This window comes from Watersipora subatra, chromosome 3 (genome assembly GCF_963576615.1).
Source record: "Watersipora subatra chromosome 3, tzWatSuba1.1, whole genome shotgun sequence".
NCBI classification, from domain to species: domain Eukaryota; kingdom Metazoa; phylum Bryozoa; class Gymnolaemata; order Cheilostomatida; family Watersiporidae; genus Watersipora; species Watersipora subatra.
In genome coordinates, this window is record NC_088710.1 from 19,344,869 (window position 1) to 19,363,359 (window position 18,491).

Here is an 18,491-nt window from a genome sequence, read left to right on the forward strand (position 1 = left end):
AGTGCTCTTGGCACAGATAGCAAACATGTTTCATAGTTAATCTTGCTAAAAAACAAATGGCTGATGCAAAAACAAAAAGTTCGACAAACCTGTTTTCAAATAAAAAATTGACATGTTTAAACTCTGGCTGCTTTCTTTGTTATAATATACATATTATAACATTATTATAATATAAAAATAATTGTTATAATATCGTCTCATCATTCAAAATTTTAGACAACAGTTCTACCACATGATTGAAATATCATCAAGTATGGCTACTCAGAACTGAAAGGGCTATTTTAAACCACATTTTAAAGTTCAAAATGGCTTTTTTACAATGTTTTAAAATTTAATATATAATGTTGAATTTTAAAATATTGAAACAGCTATTTTTTAATAAAAAAGGAAAAGGGAAAAAAATTATAACTTTGTCCAAAATAGCCGCACCTAATGGTATAACAGTAATAAGACTACGTAGGTGAACTTATAGAACTGAACTGTTTACAAATAGTTTCGTCTGAACGTCTACTTTATCCAATTGATGATAACAATAATAGTGACTAATGTGATATTAGTAATAATAATGATAATATTAGAGTTAATAGTAATATGAACTTATGATAACAGTAACACTATAAATTTAAGAGAGAAGCAACTTAGCCTGCATATACATATCTGCTCATCTATGGGAAACATAAACTTAACTGCCTACCATAAAGCAAAGTTGAATATCTATTGTACAATCAGTGGTGTACTAGCAACACGCTTGTCAGCGAGCAACAACTATGACCCTAAAGTATGCCATCATACGATTCATACAGCGCTGATGTCATGACAAAAATAAATCTATGAAAATGAGAGCAACCCAGGTTCAGCTGACTGTATGTCAGCATACACTTAACCCATGCCGAAAGCAGAACTTATAACATGGTGTCATAAGTTCATGAGGGTCAGCATTTTTATGACTGCTACCCCTGCTAGGACAAATGACATTGAATATGCATGATAGCATGGACATTTTCTTTCAATTCTATCCATAAAATTTGAGTCGATGATACTTATCTGATTCAGTTTTCCTTAACATGATAGCGTGTGAAATAAATGAAATCAGTAAAATAGTTAAAGTTGTTGCCCCTCGTAAAAAGATCTCATGCTTTGATCAATCAAAGCTATTATTTATTAACTGTGCACCATACCTCTCTCTGCAGGCAGTTGTCAATCAGTCGATGACTAGGGAGGCATACAAAGCTTGAATGCAAATTTGAGAACAAGAGTTATTTACCCTTGCATTCATTATATAGAAAAGGGCAGACAACTCTTGTACATCAATGCTCACACACTTACTTTCTCTGATCCAGCAAGGTCAACTAGGTACAGTTTTCCGTGAAGTGTTTTCTCTGATTGGACATTGACTTGTCGAAGTTGAATTGAGAAGATGCTGTGAGACCTTGAGCTGTGTTCATTCATGTTTGTGACGGAAACACTCCGGTTTGATTTTCCTAAGTTTAGTATTTTAAATACTTGCTCCATTGACTCAACTTCTATTTCTGTTACACCCTACAATGAATAGAATTAAACAAACTTCATTAGCACAGAGAAAAAATTTGAACAAAAGTAGCTTATAATGGTGTTTTTTTTGGATCTTTACCAAGGTGTTTTATTAGCGTACTTACAGCATCTCATTATGGCATGGCACCTTCCTACTGTATTTAACTATGGCAGACATTTTCCCACAGTGTCTCATTATGGCATGACACCTACCTACAGTGACTCATTATGGCATGACACCTGCTTACACGGTGTCATTCTATCATGACACCTGCCTATGCGTCTCATTATGGCATGACACTTGCCTACAGTGTCTCATTATGGCATGACACCTGCCTACAGTGTCTCATTATAACATAAAACCTACTTACAACGTTTGAAAAAAATTTGCCCAGTTCTTGCCCAGTATCAGAATGCATCAATTATTTGAGACACAAAAAATAAAAAACTATTATCTAAAGATAATAATTTCATAGCATGGTCCAAACATATGATTTTCTCACATCAAAAAAATTAAAACACTACGAAGATTGCTGCGATGAGTATTGCGCTGACTGTAAATTCAGCAGCCTATTAAGGCAAACTGACTGAGCAGTGAAAGCATACAATTATGAACCCACTGCGTGATTGTTCAAAAGCAATAACAGCTACTAATCTTAGCGTACCAATACATCGTTTTTTTTTGACGTCATCCAGACATTTGACCATGCGCTCATTCATGAAAAAGCTGCCATATTTGTAGAAAACGATCGTCTTTCTTTTATTTAATAGTACTTTAAAGTGTGGTTTTGATACTATAAAAAAATTGCAAACAAAAGCATCATTTTCAAAAATTTATTGCAAAAGCTTCGTGCTTTCAACGATATAATTGTCTATCAAAATGGCCGACAACGATAAAATGACGTCACGACAAAACGAAGAATACCAACTACATGTATATCGGGTGAAGCAACAGTGCACAGTGTACCAACCATACCCGCAGATTCACTTTTAAAAAGACCATTTTAAAATCCTTTTATTTACCAATTTGTTATATAACAACTAATTATCAACTGTGGTCATTATGATATGATTTGCACTACTATTGTAAAGCAGATATTTGTGCCTCTTCCATTTTGTGAAAAGCAGACTAAACATAAAAGTTATGGTCTGCTAAAAAGTTCGTTTGGATGCTGATATCGACTCGTTCAACAGTGAAAAAGATTTCAAGTTAGAAAACTACAAAGGAGAAATTAAAAAGCCAGAAGAAACTGAAATGAGTCCAAATGAAAGCCAGCCAGATCGCGAAACGTTGCTGAGGTCAAGAAGCTAATGACGCTCAATAATTTCTTAAAATCTTTTTATTATGCTTTTTTATTATGTTTTTTAAATGCTTGTATTATAAACATTGCTTGTTTATGGCATTGTCCTTGAATATATACTTGTAACATTTGATAGATTATTATTACTGATACACAATTTATGAATAAATCTGCAGCATACCCTTTGATAACTCTCTAATTTCCGTAATCTAAATTGGCATTGTGAGAAATCGAGGCTTATAACTCATCTTTTATTGCACTTGAAAAGCCAGTTTTTGCTGCAAACTGTAGCGAACATACCAATCAGCGCAATGAGTTTGTATACAACACTGCTACATATATTTATAAAATCCAGAAATGCACTCAGATTTATAACATTGCACAGAAATTTATGGCTTTAACAAATCGCAACTCAATTTATAAGATCTTCAAAATTTACCAGCAAACAAAGAATACCAGGTTGTAGAGCACATTCCCAGGTTTACACATTTATTCACGAATCTATGACAATTTGGCGGTGAGTTATAGCAACTTTTTGCAGCCCTGTTTCAGATCCAAATTGCGCTATTAATTGCCTTGAAACGCTGGACGCTTCAGAACCATATGCGCTCGATATCGAGATGGTTGAAGATTGGAGCATGGAACTATAGCGAGACCATGAGGTTATCATAACAACCACTAACTTTCCAACACAGGGTGTCAAATTGTTTTTGCACGGTACCATAACTCCTACATTTAGGAATATTTAGCAGTTAAATGAAACAGATATCAATTATTAAACAAAGGTATATCATATCATGCAGCGCAGGGGGGGGGGAGGTACCAATGACTCCATGACTATACTGACCTTGACATATGGAATTTTATTTTTGTCTTCATGCACTGGTAGGTTGACTTTACTCACTGCAATAATTATAGAAAGGTAATATTATCATGAGACAAATGTAGCTGTCAAAGAAAAAAAACACTACAACATAACCGCTTATCTATAGATTTTTAGTGATACTAAGCATTGCAGGCAAAGAGCAGATAAATATCAAACTGTGAATTAAATAGATAAATCAAATTAGGTCCTAAGGGTGTATTCTTGAGGCCCAAACATAATTTTGTAGATTTGTATAAAGGCTAAATATTATCTTAAATGTTAATATGTTATTGCCGGGACGTTTTTTATATTAAAATCGGCAAAACTTGATCGCTGTTGAAATGCTCAGAAGAAAAGACAGTTTTTTTCTAAGAGCGTTTTAACCAAGACCAATTTTGCCAATTTTTCTTGAAGTTTATGCGAAGGTTACCGCACTTTTCCTCGCTTCCGAAGGGCCATCGCTAAGCGGATGTTTGGTAAAAATCAAATTTCACAGAACCTTTATAAAAGTCGTTGACAAAAATATTTAGCCGATGATGGTAATAACGAAGCCTATGAACTACGAAAAGTTGAGGTTTACCTCTATGGCTTGGAATAAAGTGATATTCTAAAGCGATAACAACCGTCTCGGTAGCCGTTGGGCAAAAAAATGGTTCGAGTTAACAGAGTTGAGTTCGAGTTATCAAAAGCAATTTATTATTACGTGGGATTGGACCAGAGAAACCATTCGAGTTAACCATGTGTTCGAGCTATCCGTGGGCGATTTATCCATGTTTGACTGTATGTAAAGAAATTGTCTGATTGGCTCTTGGCGGGTCCTAGTACAGACTACACAACTTGACTCTTTAGGTGATAAGGCAGTTTTGTCGACGTAGCTACTTTTGAGAATGTGAAGCTCATGTGGCCTTCATAGATCTCACACACAGTAGGACTCGAACAGACTTTTCATAGAATAGACAACTCCAAAAATGACTGATGAAAATCAAATACTAAAAATCATGCATGACATGGATAAAAAAATGGAATAGCTAGATTAAATGAAGCATGGTTAACGTGACACTAACCATCCAGTAGGTCTTTCACTCTATCCATATACACTTCAAAGTATGAGACCTACAAAGTAGAAAGCACCAGTATTGGAGCACAAGCTATTCTAATTATTCCATCAGCTGGATACAGTAGCTACAGCTGAAGGTGAGTTGAGACGTTTTAAAGATTAAAAATATGAGGGACCCGTCCTTGACCAAGACTTGATGATCTTTTAAAAGACCGATCTCGCTGAAACAATAACTACAGCATTTGTTTATTGGTCAATTGCAGTTTACAATCGACCAATAGACAAATTGTAATCTATTGTAGCTTGCAATCGAAATGAGGATGTATCATTCTATGCATTGATGACCGCCCGAGTAATAACTTCAGTGAAAGCTGTGTTAAGGCTGGTAGAATGGATCACACACTTCAAATAATGTACACTGTTATTTTTTAAGTTTTATTGTAACATTTTCTTAATCAAAACTTCTCGGTTTATTAATATGAAGTTACTTGACTGCCTCTTTTTGATTATTTTGGCCTTTTAGCTTCTAAGACTGCCAAAGGCAGCACAAGCAGTTGTTTAATTATTGAGAAATTGTCAAATATATCATATTCAATACAGATATTATAACATTTTAATATATAAATTTAATGCGTTTTTTCTTCCAGAACCATCTGAATTTTATCAAGTAGTTTGAACGACTCACTGACAGTCCAGCGGTCATATTCCTTGTCGAATGCCTCAAACAATAAATAGTTGAAAGCTTTGTGTCTACGAGCCATCTGCTATATGTACTGCTTTGCAATGATATGGTTATTTTTTAGTTTGTGAGGGCTGATATATTACCTCAACAGAACCAAGCTTTAAATTTATCGCAGAAATCGCATCGAACCAATCCCTATCAATCTTTGCTGGTGCCATGTCAGTCCATTGATATCCTTATCGATCTTTTAATGTATTGACATTTTACCAATCAAATTTTTGCCATAGAGAGTGGCTTTAATAGTTTTCATTCTAGGGCAGCCCAGCAGATAGAAACAGCTCTAAATAGAGTCACAATGATTTAAGGACTCAACTATCACTACTGTACAATAGTCAACAGCCCTGAATATGTGTTTAAAAAGTTGCAACTGACTCGATTATAAAAAACTGTTTAACAACCGCTGCATTATAGAGAATAACTAGCCACATTTGTGTTATCTATATGAATGTAATCATATGTCTTATGAATGTAATCACCAATGTGATCCATATTTGACATCTAAAATCGAAATGAAAGTGAGTCACATTGACAAATGATAAGCTATAGGAGACAGCCAATAGTATGACTCATGCTGGTGCCTGTACCTTGTCACAAATATGACACGCCTCACTAGGAACTACTCGATCGCCGCTCAGCCGAGTTACTGTAAAACCTCATTTGAGCGCCATGGCGCTACAATTTTCAACCTTTTCACTATAGCGGCGTTCTATTACAGAATCGTTCAAATAGCGGTTTTACTAGGGGATGTCGTTTAGCCAAGACTTAAAGCACATGCAAAGCATGTTTAACTGGGATTTAAAGTGATTGAGAGTAGATGAAAGCATTAAGTGAATTTAAAACATGATCTATTGGAAGCCTTTCAAATAGAAATTGAGTTTAATGAACCTTGTGCAATACCACAGACCATTATCCATAACTCGTTTGTACTAGCAGAGAAGATTTATGGCAGGCAAAGCAGATATTGTGGGTTATCAAACAACGCTAATGGTAGGCATAGAGTCAACCCCTGGCCATTGCAATCTCTGCCGATTCTAGCCTAAGTGCAGTAAAAAACTTCAAGAAAGTTGGGAATGCCTGAGGCAAACCTTCAGTAGAGGTTAATTAATGAAATGTGACAGAATTTCTCTCAATATGAGAGACTTGGTTATGATTATAAGTTATTCCTATCAACATCAACAGCCACTCATTAAACTAAACCATTCTACAGGTCTCCGCTGTTCTACTGATCTGTGTCTTAAAAGAGAACCTCAACTAATGTTTTATAACCAAGAATATTTCAATATTTTCAGGATTTAAAAAACCTTCATCTACTACTCGACAAACAATGTGATTTGCCTCCCCTGACCTGTACTGCGTAAAGTTCTACTCAATGTTATTATGATTTTTACTGTCAACACAGTAAACAATAAAATTCACTTATTGAAAAATATAACATATCGCAATTAATCAGCAAAAATTGAACAATGAGTTTCTGTTTGTACCTACTCAGAATAAGGAGGTATAAATGTGCCAACTTTATGAATATTAATTGAGAATATCGCAATAATACAATAGTTTGTAATAATAAAACTTTTTATTAGTTGGAAATTTCTGAAAAATTACTTCAGTCGCAAAGTCGAATCTTTTCTTGAACGTTTTGTCAGATGTTTGAAAGTTCCCATGTTAGGGAATTGTACGCGGAGACTCGATTGCAACTCAAAGTAATTTCAACACAATCAGTTAATCATAACTCCCAGCAGGCAACGCCTGACAGCTAATGAGTCTTTTACTCCTGAAAATCACCTCGAGGCATAAAACTTAGGCTACCAGAGTGGAAATTATACAGCATGCAGGCCTGACAAGCTCCCAAAGCATTGTGCACATAAACACTAGCTAACACAAGTAAATGCTTATTTCTCATTGATACTTTGCCAATAGTAATAATATAATAATACAATATAATAATAGCCTAAAATCAATATAACCTCCATAGGTATGGTTGAGGTCGACTAAAGGTCAAACAAATACACGGCAAATGCAATGAATACACATGCAGAGTATATCTAGAGAAGGGGAATGAAAGGCAAGGATTAGCCTACTGCATAATTAGTAGGCGCTGACGGTGATGAACAAATGATGACACACTCGGATTCAGCTCACAGTTATGGGTATATGATAATAGAACGGAAGAGAATTCAGACAAGCTGATATGTTTCCATGCATATTTTAGCGATGAAAGAGAGATGAATAGAAGAAGGAAAGGCTTGGAGTGTCCATCATTGATTGGCTGACAGAAGCATACTAGACCATAGTCACTTGTGATTGCGTGTCATGTACAGGATCAGAACATGGGACGAGTTATAGCTAGCAAAACAGTAGATGCTCATATAAAGTAAATCTCTTGCAATATAAACGCTACTTAACGTAAAAATTTATGCTTTTATATAAAGTTTTTCTTTGTAATACGTAAAAATTCTATGTAACATAAATGATTAGACTAACGAGAGTCCCATAGTTGGCCTTTAAAATCTGATTTTCTCTTTTGCTGCACTTGGGAGAGAAAACAAGTATAGGGGTATCTTTAAATACACTAGTACCATCACAGTGTAGTGTGTGGTGAGAGATCGTCAGTTTTGTTTGTATATTTGAATAGCCAAAAGGATGGAGTTTGAAAAGATCTTGGAAAAGATTAGGCAATTTACATGTATTTTACTGTTCATATAATGTAAACGTTCTCGGAACAGATTATTCAGGAGGAGCATCCACTGTAACCTCATGCAACAATAGAAAGATGCATATGGAAAAAAACCCTTGGCTATTAAAAAAAAATTCGTGTCAGCATACCTGCAATGCGGGTGGCGCACCAACTGATAGATATCGTGTCATAACACCAATTACAAAAATCACATATGGCACAAGCCACTATTAAATTGTAAGCTAGCCTTGTGAATGACATAGAACTATCCTCGCTGGAAAGTATGAAAGAAAGCGCTAATTCTTTTTGTCACGGATAAAGTCTTTTAGTCCATTGGCTAGACTAAATCTTCCGATTTGCTAGTTTTGCGATGCAGCTTTATTCCTTTTCAGCTTATCCTTGTCTAACGCAAACCTGGTCGAACGGCTCTGGGAGCAATCGAGAGAAAATTTTGTCGTGTGGAATACTTAGTGTTGTGAGTCAATCTTAACCTCACAACAGTCCATGGAACAGCAGTGATAAGTACTCACTGGTGTAACTATACTAAAACAGTATCTGACGCCTGACAAGGCATAGCAAGTAAGCATAACAAATAGGCATATGATGAAAGCATTAGAGACAAGCTCCCAGATAACTACATTTATCAGCTTGTGAAACTCTAACTCACACAATCTAACTTATTGAAGCTTTAATTTGAGGAAAAAGATAGCTAGCCTCTGAAACCCTAGAATAAAAGCTAGTATAATAGAGAGTGGTTGATGATACGGCCCATACATAATAACAACAAATCTACAGTTAATTTTAATACAAAAAAGATACCATGTCACCGGTAAGTAACAGACTTCGTACTTCCGACCACAGCAGGAGGCAGAGGAAAGTTGGATTTTATAAATTATTCGTGATTTGCTCTCAATTATACGCATACGATTTGCTCTCAATTATACATAACTAACAAAAATTTTTTTTAGTTTTACCTGATGAATGGCAATAACCATGGAACTTTGGGTAGTAAACAGTTTTTAAAGTTTTCAGTTCTTAATATATTTTATATAAATGCTCTATCTGCAACCTTCTTCTTCATCAGTATATATATACAGTCAAACATGGATAACTCGAACTTCACGGGACTGAGCGAAAGTGTTCGAGTTATCAGAGCGTTCAAGTTATCAGAGCACTGTCACAAGTCCATGTATTTATTAGTAGATACATGTACATATACAAACTATAATATAAATCCAAAGCATAAATGGCTTGTTTCAAATTAAATTCTTCTAATGTAAAGTTTAAAACTTTTTCTTATTAAAAAGTATAGAGATTTTTCTATCACTTGAGATTGGTGATGTTATTGCCAGGACATTTTTTAGATTAAAATTGGCAAAACTTGATCGTTGTTGAAATGCTCAGAAAAAAAGACATCTTTTTCTTTTGAGCGTTTTAACCAAGATCAATTTTGCCGACTTTTTTTGAAGTTGATGCGAAGGTTACCTCACTTTTCCTTGCTTCCGAAGGACCATCGCTAAGCGGATGTTTGTTAAAAATCAAATTTTACCAAACCTTTAGAAAAGTCGTTGACAAAAATATTTTGCCGATGGTGGTAATAACGACGCCTATGCATTACGAAAAGTTGAGGTTTACCTCTATGGCTTGGAATAAAGTGATTTTCTAAAGCGATAACAACCGTTTCAGTAGCCGTTGGGCAAAAAACTGTTCGAGTTAACCAAGTTGAGGTCGAGTTATCTAAAGCAATTTATCATGACATGGGAATGGACCAAAGAAACCGTTCGAGTTAACCATGTGTTCGAGCTATCCGAGGGCGAGTTATCCATTTCTGACTGTATATATATATGTGTGTATATATATATATACAGGCCTGTATTTCCTGGTTGCAAGTTGGGGCGGCAAATGTTAGGCGACTAGTTATGAACACCTGGAGGTTTGGAGGGGGCGGTGCAAGCCCCCCAACAGGTTTCTCTCATGAAGGGCCTCAACCGGGTCTCTCATGTGAAGTTTTATCGGAAAGAACAAATATTTTTCTATTATTTGAGATTTGTTTGTTTTAGGTGATGTGACTGCCAGAACATTTTCAGATTCAAATAGGCAAACTTGACCGCAGTTAAAATGCTCAGAAAAAGACACCTTTTTCTTTCGAGCGTTTTAACAAAGATCAATTTTGCCGATTTTATTTTAAGTTCATCCTAAGGTTTCTACATTTTCGATGGGCCATTGCCAAGCGGATGTTTGGTAAAACTTGACCTTTTGCAAACCTTTATAAAAGTCGTTAACAACAATATTTTGCCGATGATAATAATAATGACGCCTATGAACTACTAAAAGTTGATGTTTATCTCTATGGCTTGGAATAAAGTGATATTCTATAGCAATAAAAACCGTCTCCGTAGCCGTTGGGCAAATAACTGTTCGAGTAAATGATGTTGAAGTCGAGTTATCTAAAGCAATTTATCATTGCGTGGAAACGGACCAAACAAATCCGTTCGAGTTACTAACCTTGTCTTCGAGATAAAATTTTACATTTTATCCGATTGCGAGTTTGACTGTACTTAGCCGCCAAAAATTCCTAAAAAGTTGGGGCGGCTCAGCCGGCCAGCCGCCCCAGAAAATACGGGCCTGTATATATATATATATATATATATATATATCATTATATATCATTATATCATTATATATATATATATATATATTATCATTGAGCACTCTGTAACGAACTGTGCAGCGTCCACTTTGTCTATATATATATATATATATATATATATATATATATATATATATATATATATATGTTAGCCAACATGAAACAAAAGAGAAACTCAAGAACATTAAAGAAAACCTTCATAACATGAATTAGAGTTATTAATGCAAGTGTGAAATGCTGCATAACGATGTAGTCCTTCAACTAATGGTAAACGCTAGCCTGTCTTGACAAGCTGTTGTTTTTGCGTAGTTGTCCCCCCGTCGAGCGGCGAGCAACAACAGCTTGTCACAAGACGTACTGCACCCGATGCATCAGCTGCACTTATAGGGAGTTGTTCTCTTCCGTCTACGCGGCTTGGCCGCGATGTTATGTCGGTCGCTCCATTGGTAATCATAACGAATTTCACGCAAAAAATTTATGTAGAAAAAAAACAAGATTACAACGTTTAACCAAAGACCAGTTTTTGTGATAAACTTTAGTAGAACTTAAGAATAAAATAAACTTAAAATAAAATCCATTAGAACAAATAAAACTGACTGATACAAAAATATAAATAAAACTGACTGAGCGCACAAATAACGACATGTTTAGTCGCTGTTGTTACCTAAGTTCTCAAGTTCTACTAAAGTTTACCGCAGAGACTGGTCGCTGGTTAAACGTTATAATCTTATTTTTTCTACATAAATTTTTGCGCAAAATTCGTTATGATTACCAATGGAGCGACCGGCATAACATCGCAACCAAGCCGCATAGACGGAAGAGAATAACTCCTTATAAGTGCAGCTGATGCATCAGGTGCAGTACGTCTTGTGACAAGCTGTTGTTGCTCGCCGCTCGACGGGGGGACAACTACGCAAAAACAACAGCTTGTCAAGACAGGCTAGGTAAACGCCCACATGTAGCACTTTCTGAATAATTTTTTTTGAAACATTTAAATTATCGCCGGCTATGATTGGCCATTTAAATTATCGCCGGCTATGATTGGCCATTTAAATTATCGCCGGCTATGATTGGCCATTTAAATTATCGCCGGCTATGATTGGCCATTTAAATTATCGCCGGCTATGATTGGCTATCCAAAATATCTCCACTAACTCTGCTGAGCTTCAGTGTTTGGCATATATTTTGAGTTAATAATAAACAATCAAAGATTTACTGGATGTAATAAAACAGATTTGCGTAATGCGTAATGGTTTCGGGTGCCTGCTGAGGTCGCTATAGTATTTCTTGTTACAGTATGTATAAATATAGCATACCAAATGGCATACTAAAACATGTAGGCCTAATATGTAGGCCTATACAGTGAAATGCTAGCACGAGATACGGTAATTAATAGCCAGCCCACACAAGCAGCTTTTACCATAGACAACTGAACGTATTAATATAACAACTATTACATTCACAACTTTTTGAGGGACAGAGAAATCAGGGCAGACCCAGGCTGAGATACAAAAATGTAGCCAAGGGTAACATGAAGTTGAGGGAACTAGACACAAATAGATGGAAAAAAAGGTGAAAAACAGGGCTGCATGGAAGCCAGTGATTAAACCATAAGACGGTCATTGTCGAAACGATCGACTGCAAGAAAAACCGAACGTATAGAAGTATTAGAAATGCTGAAGATTTTTGTATTGAACGTTTTTATGCTTTAGTGCCCTTCAAACTTTGAGAAAATCCCAGAGATTTTAAAAATATAATTCATTAAAAACCCGTAGACAAACCAAAGCATGGCCGGAGGAATATCGGGCCTTTAGAAACTCCGACTGGCTATCACGATGCATAGGGTTATACAAACAGTGAGTTTTGGTACAATACATATGCCATAATGAACATTGTCTAATACAGTTATCTTAATCTATAATATTGATTGAAAAATTAATAACAATATTATTGTTTAGTCGTAGTGAACAAAGAAAACAAATGGAGCTAAGAGAATTCCATATCGTTCCAACAAAAGTGGAGTCAACGTTAATGAAATCATTGAGACTCGTTAAGCGAACCCCTCTTAAGTGCGCGTGACCGATATATGTTATCGACCAGAGATGGACAATATATATATGTTATCGACTAGAGATGTGCGATGGGCAATGGGATTGGGATGAGCAAAACCTGTGGATGAATTCAATAACATTATTTTAAGCAGTGACTGAATGTGTCTGATGCAGTGGTTGGCTATTTTAGCCTACAAACCTTAAATACAGATGGCCCTCGACGGGGCTACCTTCTGAACACCGTCATTCAGCGATTACGTCGGTAAATGAACCCCCTTCCTTCGAGCCTCCCTTATATACATACTGACTATTTACAATGTACTTTACCTTTCTCTACTTTCTATTGAATTTTTAATAAGTGTAAACTTTTAGTAAGTGCATTAAATTTAAACATTTAACCTTTTTTCTGGAAAAAATTTAGTTTTTGTAGGCTCATGAACATGCACACAAATGTTAGGCTAACGCAAAATCCTTTGTGGTAGATATTACATAGTTTTACTTATTCTTTCTGTTTATTTTCTTGACATTTTTTTCATTTAGCATTTGTACCATAAATATCTTTATAATGTTTCAACTATGGTAGATATTATTCCAACACCATATAATAACATATGCCGGATAAAACAATGTCAGGCTACTGTACGTGTATAATATCTATACACTCGTGGTTAATTTAATACTTAAAAAAAATACATTTTCTTTCTTTTTTAATTTAGCTTCTTTAAGCATATTTTTGAAAACATTCACAGTTTTTAACAAGTCATCATTACTCTGAGTCGTAATTAAAGGTTGACTTGCAACAAAATTCACATTACAGTTATTTGGTATCAAAAGGTTCACCATGTCTTACTCTGTTGTGTTGTAGGTGCAAAATAGGTGGAAATATGATAGCAGACTCTTCAAAGCTCAAAAACGAACAGTCAATTGCAGCCGTCACGAAAACGCCGTACGTTGGAATCCCTTTCCAAAATGGCTCAAATGGGATGTAGCTGTGCCAGATGGCTTCTGTTTACCCTTTCATGCAACCTCATTCGTCGAAATAAATTCACAAATTATACTTCACGCATTCAACAAAACCATGTCTATTGTCCTTACGCGTCTATTTCATCATTATTGTAATGCTGTCATTTTGAGCACTGATATCTCAAAACCCACTGTAAAAATTCGTTTAATTTTTTAACCTTAGCTCGAAGGAGTGCATATCATCCTCTGATAAACATGACTTGCCTGTTGGTCACTTGTGATAGTTGAAAAATGCTGCAAAAATTATTCTCGATGTTTGGCAGGAAGTATGGGTCACATGATCAGATTACGACTAGACGATTAGACCAAGCCGAAACAAAACTAAAGTATCGAGCATCTATATTTGATACGGGGTCTTCGGTAAAACCCGAAGTGTTTGTCATAAACTAGTGCTACGAGAAGTTTTATATTGAGCCTTTTATTGGCCTTTCAACTCATGTGATAACACCATGTGTCAAAACAATAACCAGACTGCTTGATTATGTCAGAGAAATAAACTGATTCCAAATTACCGCGTTTTCTTAAAGATGTAGTTGCGTCAAAAATGAAATTAGGACCCATAAAAGGCTAAAACATCAGCTACAATTTGATGCCATTTTTGTCTTTGTAGACCAACCCTGTCCAGAGATATATGCGTTTGAATGAGGCCCTCTGTTAAAAAGCTCACGTTCCAGCGGGTGCCAATTTCGTGACGTAACAAGCTTGTTATCTGAAACGAAACCACGAGCGATAAAAATGAGGTCGATTCGTTAGCCAATCATGCGTGCGAAATTTTTATATAGGCCGTAATAAAGGTTATCACTCGTAAAACGCGTTGTCTGTGGTCTCGAAGATTCTCATCGTTGTTTCTGATTCAACGCGTTTCAACAATTACTAAGTTATACATAGTTTTAAAATGGCTTCAAGTTCGAGCGACCGCTACTCAGAGTTTTCTGAGCAACTTTAAGTAAAATATTAGAGTAGACAGCCTATGGCCAAAGCTGACAGGCGTCAGCAGCGTTTTGCTGCAGAAGAAGACAGAATGGAGGTAAATTAACTTAGAGTCTTCTATACTTTAGTAAATGTAATATTTTTTATAGTCATAAATACATGTACTAATTAATAAAATGATAATTCTTTGCTATCTCCAATCATCGTTTCATAGCTTATCTGCCGTTTTACCTAGCTATAATATTTTTTTCGAATTTTCTTTGGTAAATTAGAGTCATGATTACAAATTATTTTCACTCGTAGGAAGTGGGTAAAATCGATTGATCATTGCAAATCTTTAATTTCCAGAACCAAAGCTTCGAATCGTTGGCTTGGCGTACTTGCGCCTTTATTAAATGTTTATTCGTTTTTAAAATTACACTCGCAATCTATTCAACTCCCAATTTGGAAGCTGTCAATAGATACGCTTTAGAATGACATATCTATGAATGACATATTTATTGCATCTACTTTGTTTACATTTACTTGTTTTACTGATTACAGAATGTTTATGTCGTCCCACCAGCCGAAGAAGCTTTGTCAGTGTGGAAACTGCCATAAAGGAGAAAGCGAGAATTGAATTCGTGCTGGATGATGTTTTGTTGAGTTTGTTGCAGTAGATGAATTTGTCTTATTGTATCAGCTAATACTATGTGAGTGGCCACGACTTGATGAATATCTTTAATAAAAGCTTTATGCCGAGATGAAAATATTTTTGCTTGTAAAAATTATATAATAAAATAATATTGTTAAAGATAATGCAAAACATGATTTGCAGAATATTGTAGTGAATCGGATATGGTATATGGGTGTCCGCAGAACTGAAGAATGTGAGTTCAAATCCAGTTTGCAGCAGACTTCTCATCCTTAAAACTCTATCCCTGTCTATATTCTTTTCAAAGAGGTGGCTTGCTTATTTCATTAATTTAGTATTCGGTAAGAATACTACTAGCAATGATATACAGCAATGTATATCATTGCTACTAGCAAGAAACTAGTACGTAGGCAATATGTAATAGGCGACATAATGTGGGCGGGGCTTATGGGAGGCTGTATAGGGTAGCTGCAAAACTGCTGATACAAAGACCGCGTCCTACATAAAGTGACTTGACAGAATTACCGTAGACCGGTAGAATTGGTAGTCGGTACCCAAATGTTTAAACAACATTTGGAGAAAGTGAGTAGAACAAATTTTCAATTTTCGTTATTTGAGGCCTTTGAAACATTCATAATAATGCATCTGTAGCAGGATTTAAAATTTTATTCTAGCTAACATGAGCAAATACAAAATAAGATATATGCCAATAGAGCCGCGTAAGACTAGACTTTTATCGCAAATAGCCGATGTGAATACGAGGGATATAGACAGGTTGCCAAACGCGTGACATCATTTTTGGCGAGGCTGGGCACGTTTTTGTGGCCTGAGCGTTTTTACGGCGATCAGATTTTTTCGGTTTTAATCTTCAAATATCTTGGCAATGCGATCGCGTAACACAACAAACAACATATCAACTAATAGAGAAAAAAAAATGCTTTCTTTTAAGATCAACTTAAATTTTGACGCAACTACATCTTTAACGGCGGCGATTAACTGTTCATTTTTGAGCTTTTACGTGCTTGTAATCACATTTCCACATATTTTGCTTCTACAACACAACAGAGTAAGACATGGTGAATTTTTTGATACTAAATAACTGTAATGAGAATTTCGTTGCAAGTCAATCTTTAAGCATATTTTTTGAAAACATTCCCAATTTTTAACAAGTTATTACTCTGAGTTGTAATTAAGCCAGCCCCTCATTAAGTTAAGAACTGCCTGTATTGACGAAGATCTCAAGCTACATATTTCCCCAACACAACTTAAAGGTTGAAGAGTACCCGCAGCCAACTAGACTTCTACGACTTGAGTAGCATGCATCATCATATCCCCTATTCATCATATAAACTACTGTAGTTCAGCTACAATTCCTAAAAGAACAATGTTCACAGGGACAATTCACCAACCTTCAGGTTTGCTTGGATGTGACTGGACAGCTTACCAACATGTTTAAATATGTCAGCAATGATTCTCGGAGTTATGCCGCTTTGAGAACAAGAGCTCGCACGCATGTCACCCTGTAAAATGTGGAAATATAGGTAAACAGCAAGGAGAGCTGAATCAAAGAAGTGTGATTTAAACGAGTTAATATGGTTACAATACAAATAGCCATGGAGTCATAACACACCAGCAAAGATTGATAGATCTTCGGTCATTGCGCGTGTGAGACACAGAAAAAGGATGAAAAATGTTAGTTCTGGAAGAAAATTGGAATTGAGACATGCATCCAAATGTTGAAAAGACCTAGTTGCAGGTCGCAAAGCAAAAATATGGTGACAAAAATTGAAATGGCATACTGTCACTACTAAAATAATGAAACTATTATTAACAGCTAAATAAGAGTGACCAAGAATGGTAGTGCTATATGACGAGTATAGGTGAAATGTGCAATTGCGGAATCGCTATAGGTCAACTGACAATTCATTTCAACCCAGCAAACTATTAAAGGCTCATCACGCCAAACCTCTGCGCCTGCCAATTCATAAAAATATGTACCCTATTTCCTACAATATTTTAACTACTTCACATAATTGCACAAAATTGTGAATCTCTCGGGCGCCATAAACAACTTCGACAATGCTAAGCATTGGAAGACCTTACAAATTCCAATGCTTGAAAAAATTCCAATGCTTGAAACAAAATTTTCTACACCAAAAGAAACTTGTGTATTTCACAATTAAATGGATACTATGATGGATTTTCTTTTGATGGTTATAAATGTGTAACAATTTTTTATTTGATCAACACCAAACAATGTAGTTTCTTATCATTGTTGATGACTAGATTGTTGATGACTCTTTCAAAAAAGGCAGAAGTTGACTGAAAGCTTAAGGTCAAAAGAGATCGATATTGGAAAAAGGTGAAGGTTCACAAGAGGTCAAAGGTATACCAAGCTTCTGCAAAGATAAGTCCAAAGCAAATCATCAATACTAAGGTCAGCGACAAGGATTCTAACCAGGGCAATGCTTCAGCGCAGACACGCAAGCTGTCAATTCCCTATGGTGGATTTACAAATAGCTTCTTCTAATTCCATTGCTGTTACAATCAGGTTATAGAGTGCTTGCAACTAAAAACATAGCCAGATGCAATGATCTCTGCTGTCACGCCTTGAGTGCCATAGAATCTTCTGACATTCATAGTGCCGGTGTAACATAGAAGTTCTAGCAGAACAAAACCCACCACAATGGATGCATCATACGTATATGAGAACGAACAAATACTATTTTCAGTAGCGGAATGAAGTGGCCATACAGGTGGCTATACAGATAACACACATGCTGATGCTGTCTTCTCGATGGTTCATACCAAATTATACATTTGCCAATAAATGCTCCGTTTCTTTTAGAAGTAATGCAGCATGCAAAAATGCAAAAAGTGTGTTGGTTACTAATGAACTTAGCCAATCAGACATAAGCAATAGAAATACATTTATCCAAACACCAACACGCTGAGTCTAGTGTCGATACCATAAGAAGAGTAAATAGAACACAAGAGCATCGACATTAGCGAGATGCCTTGCCGAGTGTAATCA

The 18,491-nt window shown here is 35.8% G+C and overlaps 1 protein-coding gene across 1 annotated transcript in view; it reads right to left on the reverse strand.

Moving 5' to 3' along the window:
* The window catches only part of LOC137390357 (kinesin heavy chain-like), a 38,293-nt gene that overhangs the window by 15,940 nt on the left and 3,862 nt on the right, over nucleotides 1-18,491 (reverse strand). The window contains exons 4-7 of the mRNA XM_068076690.1: nucleotides 16,867-16,977; nucleotides 4,761-4,809; nucleotides 3,679-3,734; nucleotides 1,327-1,539 (exon numbers count right to left, since the gene is read on the reverse strand). Of these exons, the coding sequence (XP_067932791.1) occupies nucleotides 1,327-1,539; nucleotides 3,679-3,734; nucleotides 4,761-4,809; nucleotides 16,867-16,977 (429 nt within the window). The remainder of the gene's footprint in view (nucleotides 1-1,326; nucleotides 1,540-3,678; nucleotides 3,735-4,760; nucleotides 4,810-16,866; nucleotides 16,978-18,491) is intronic.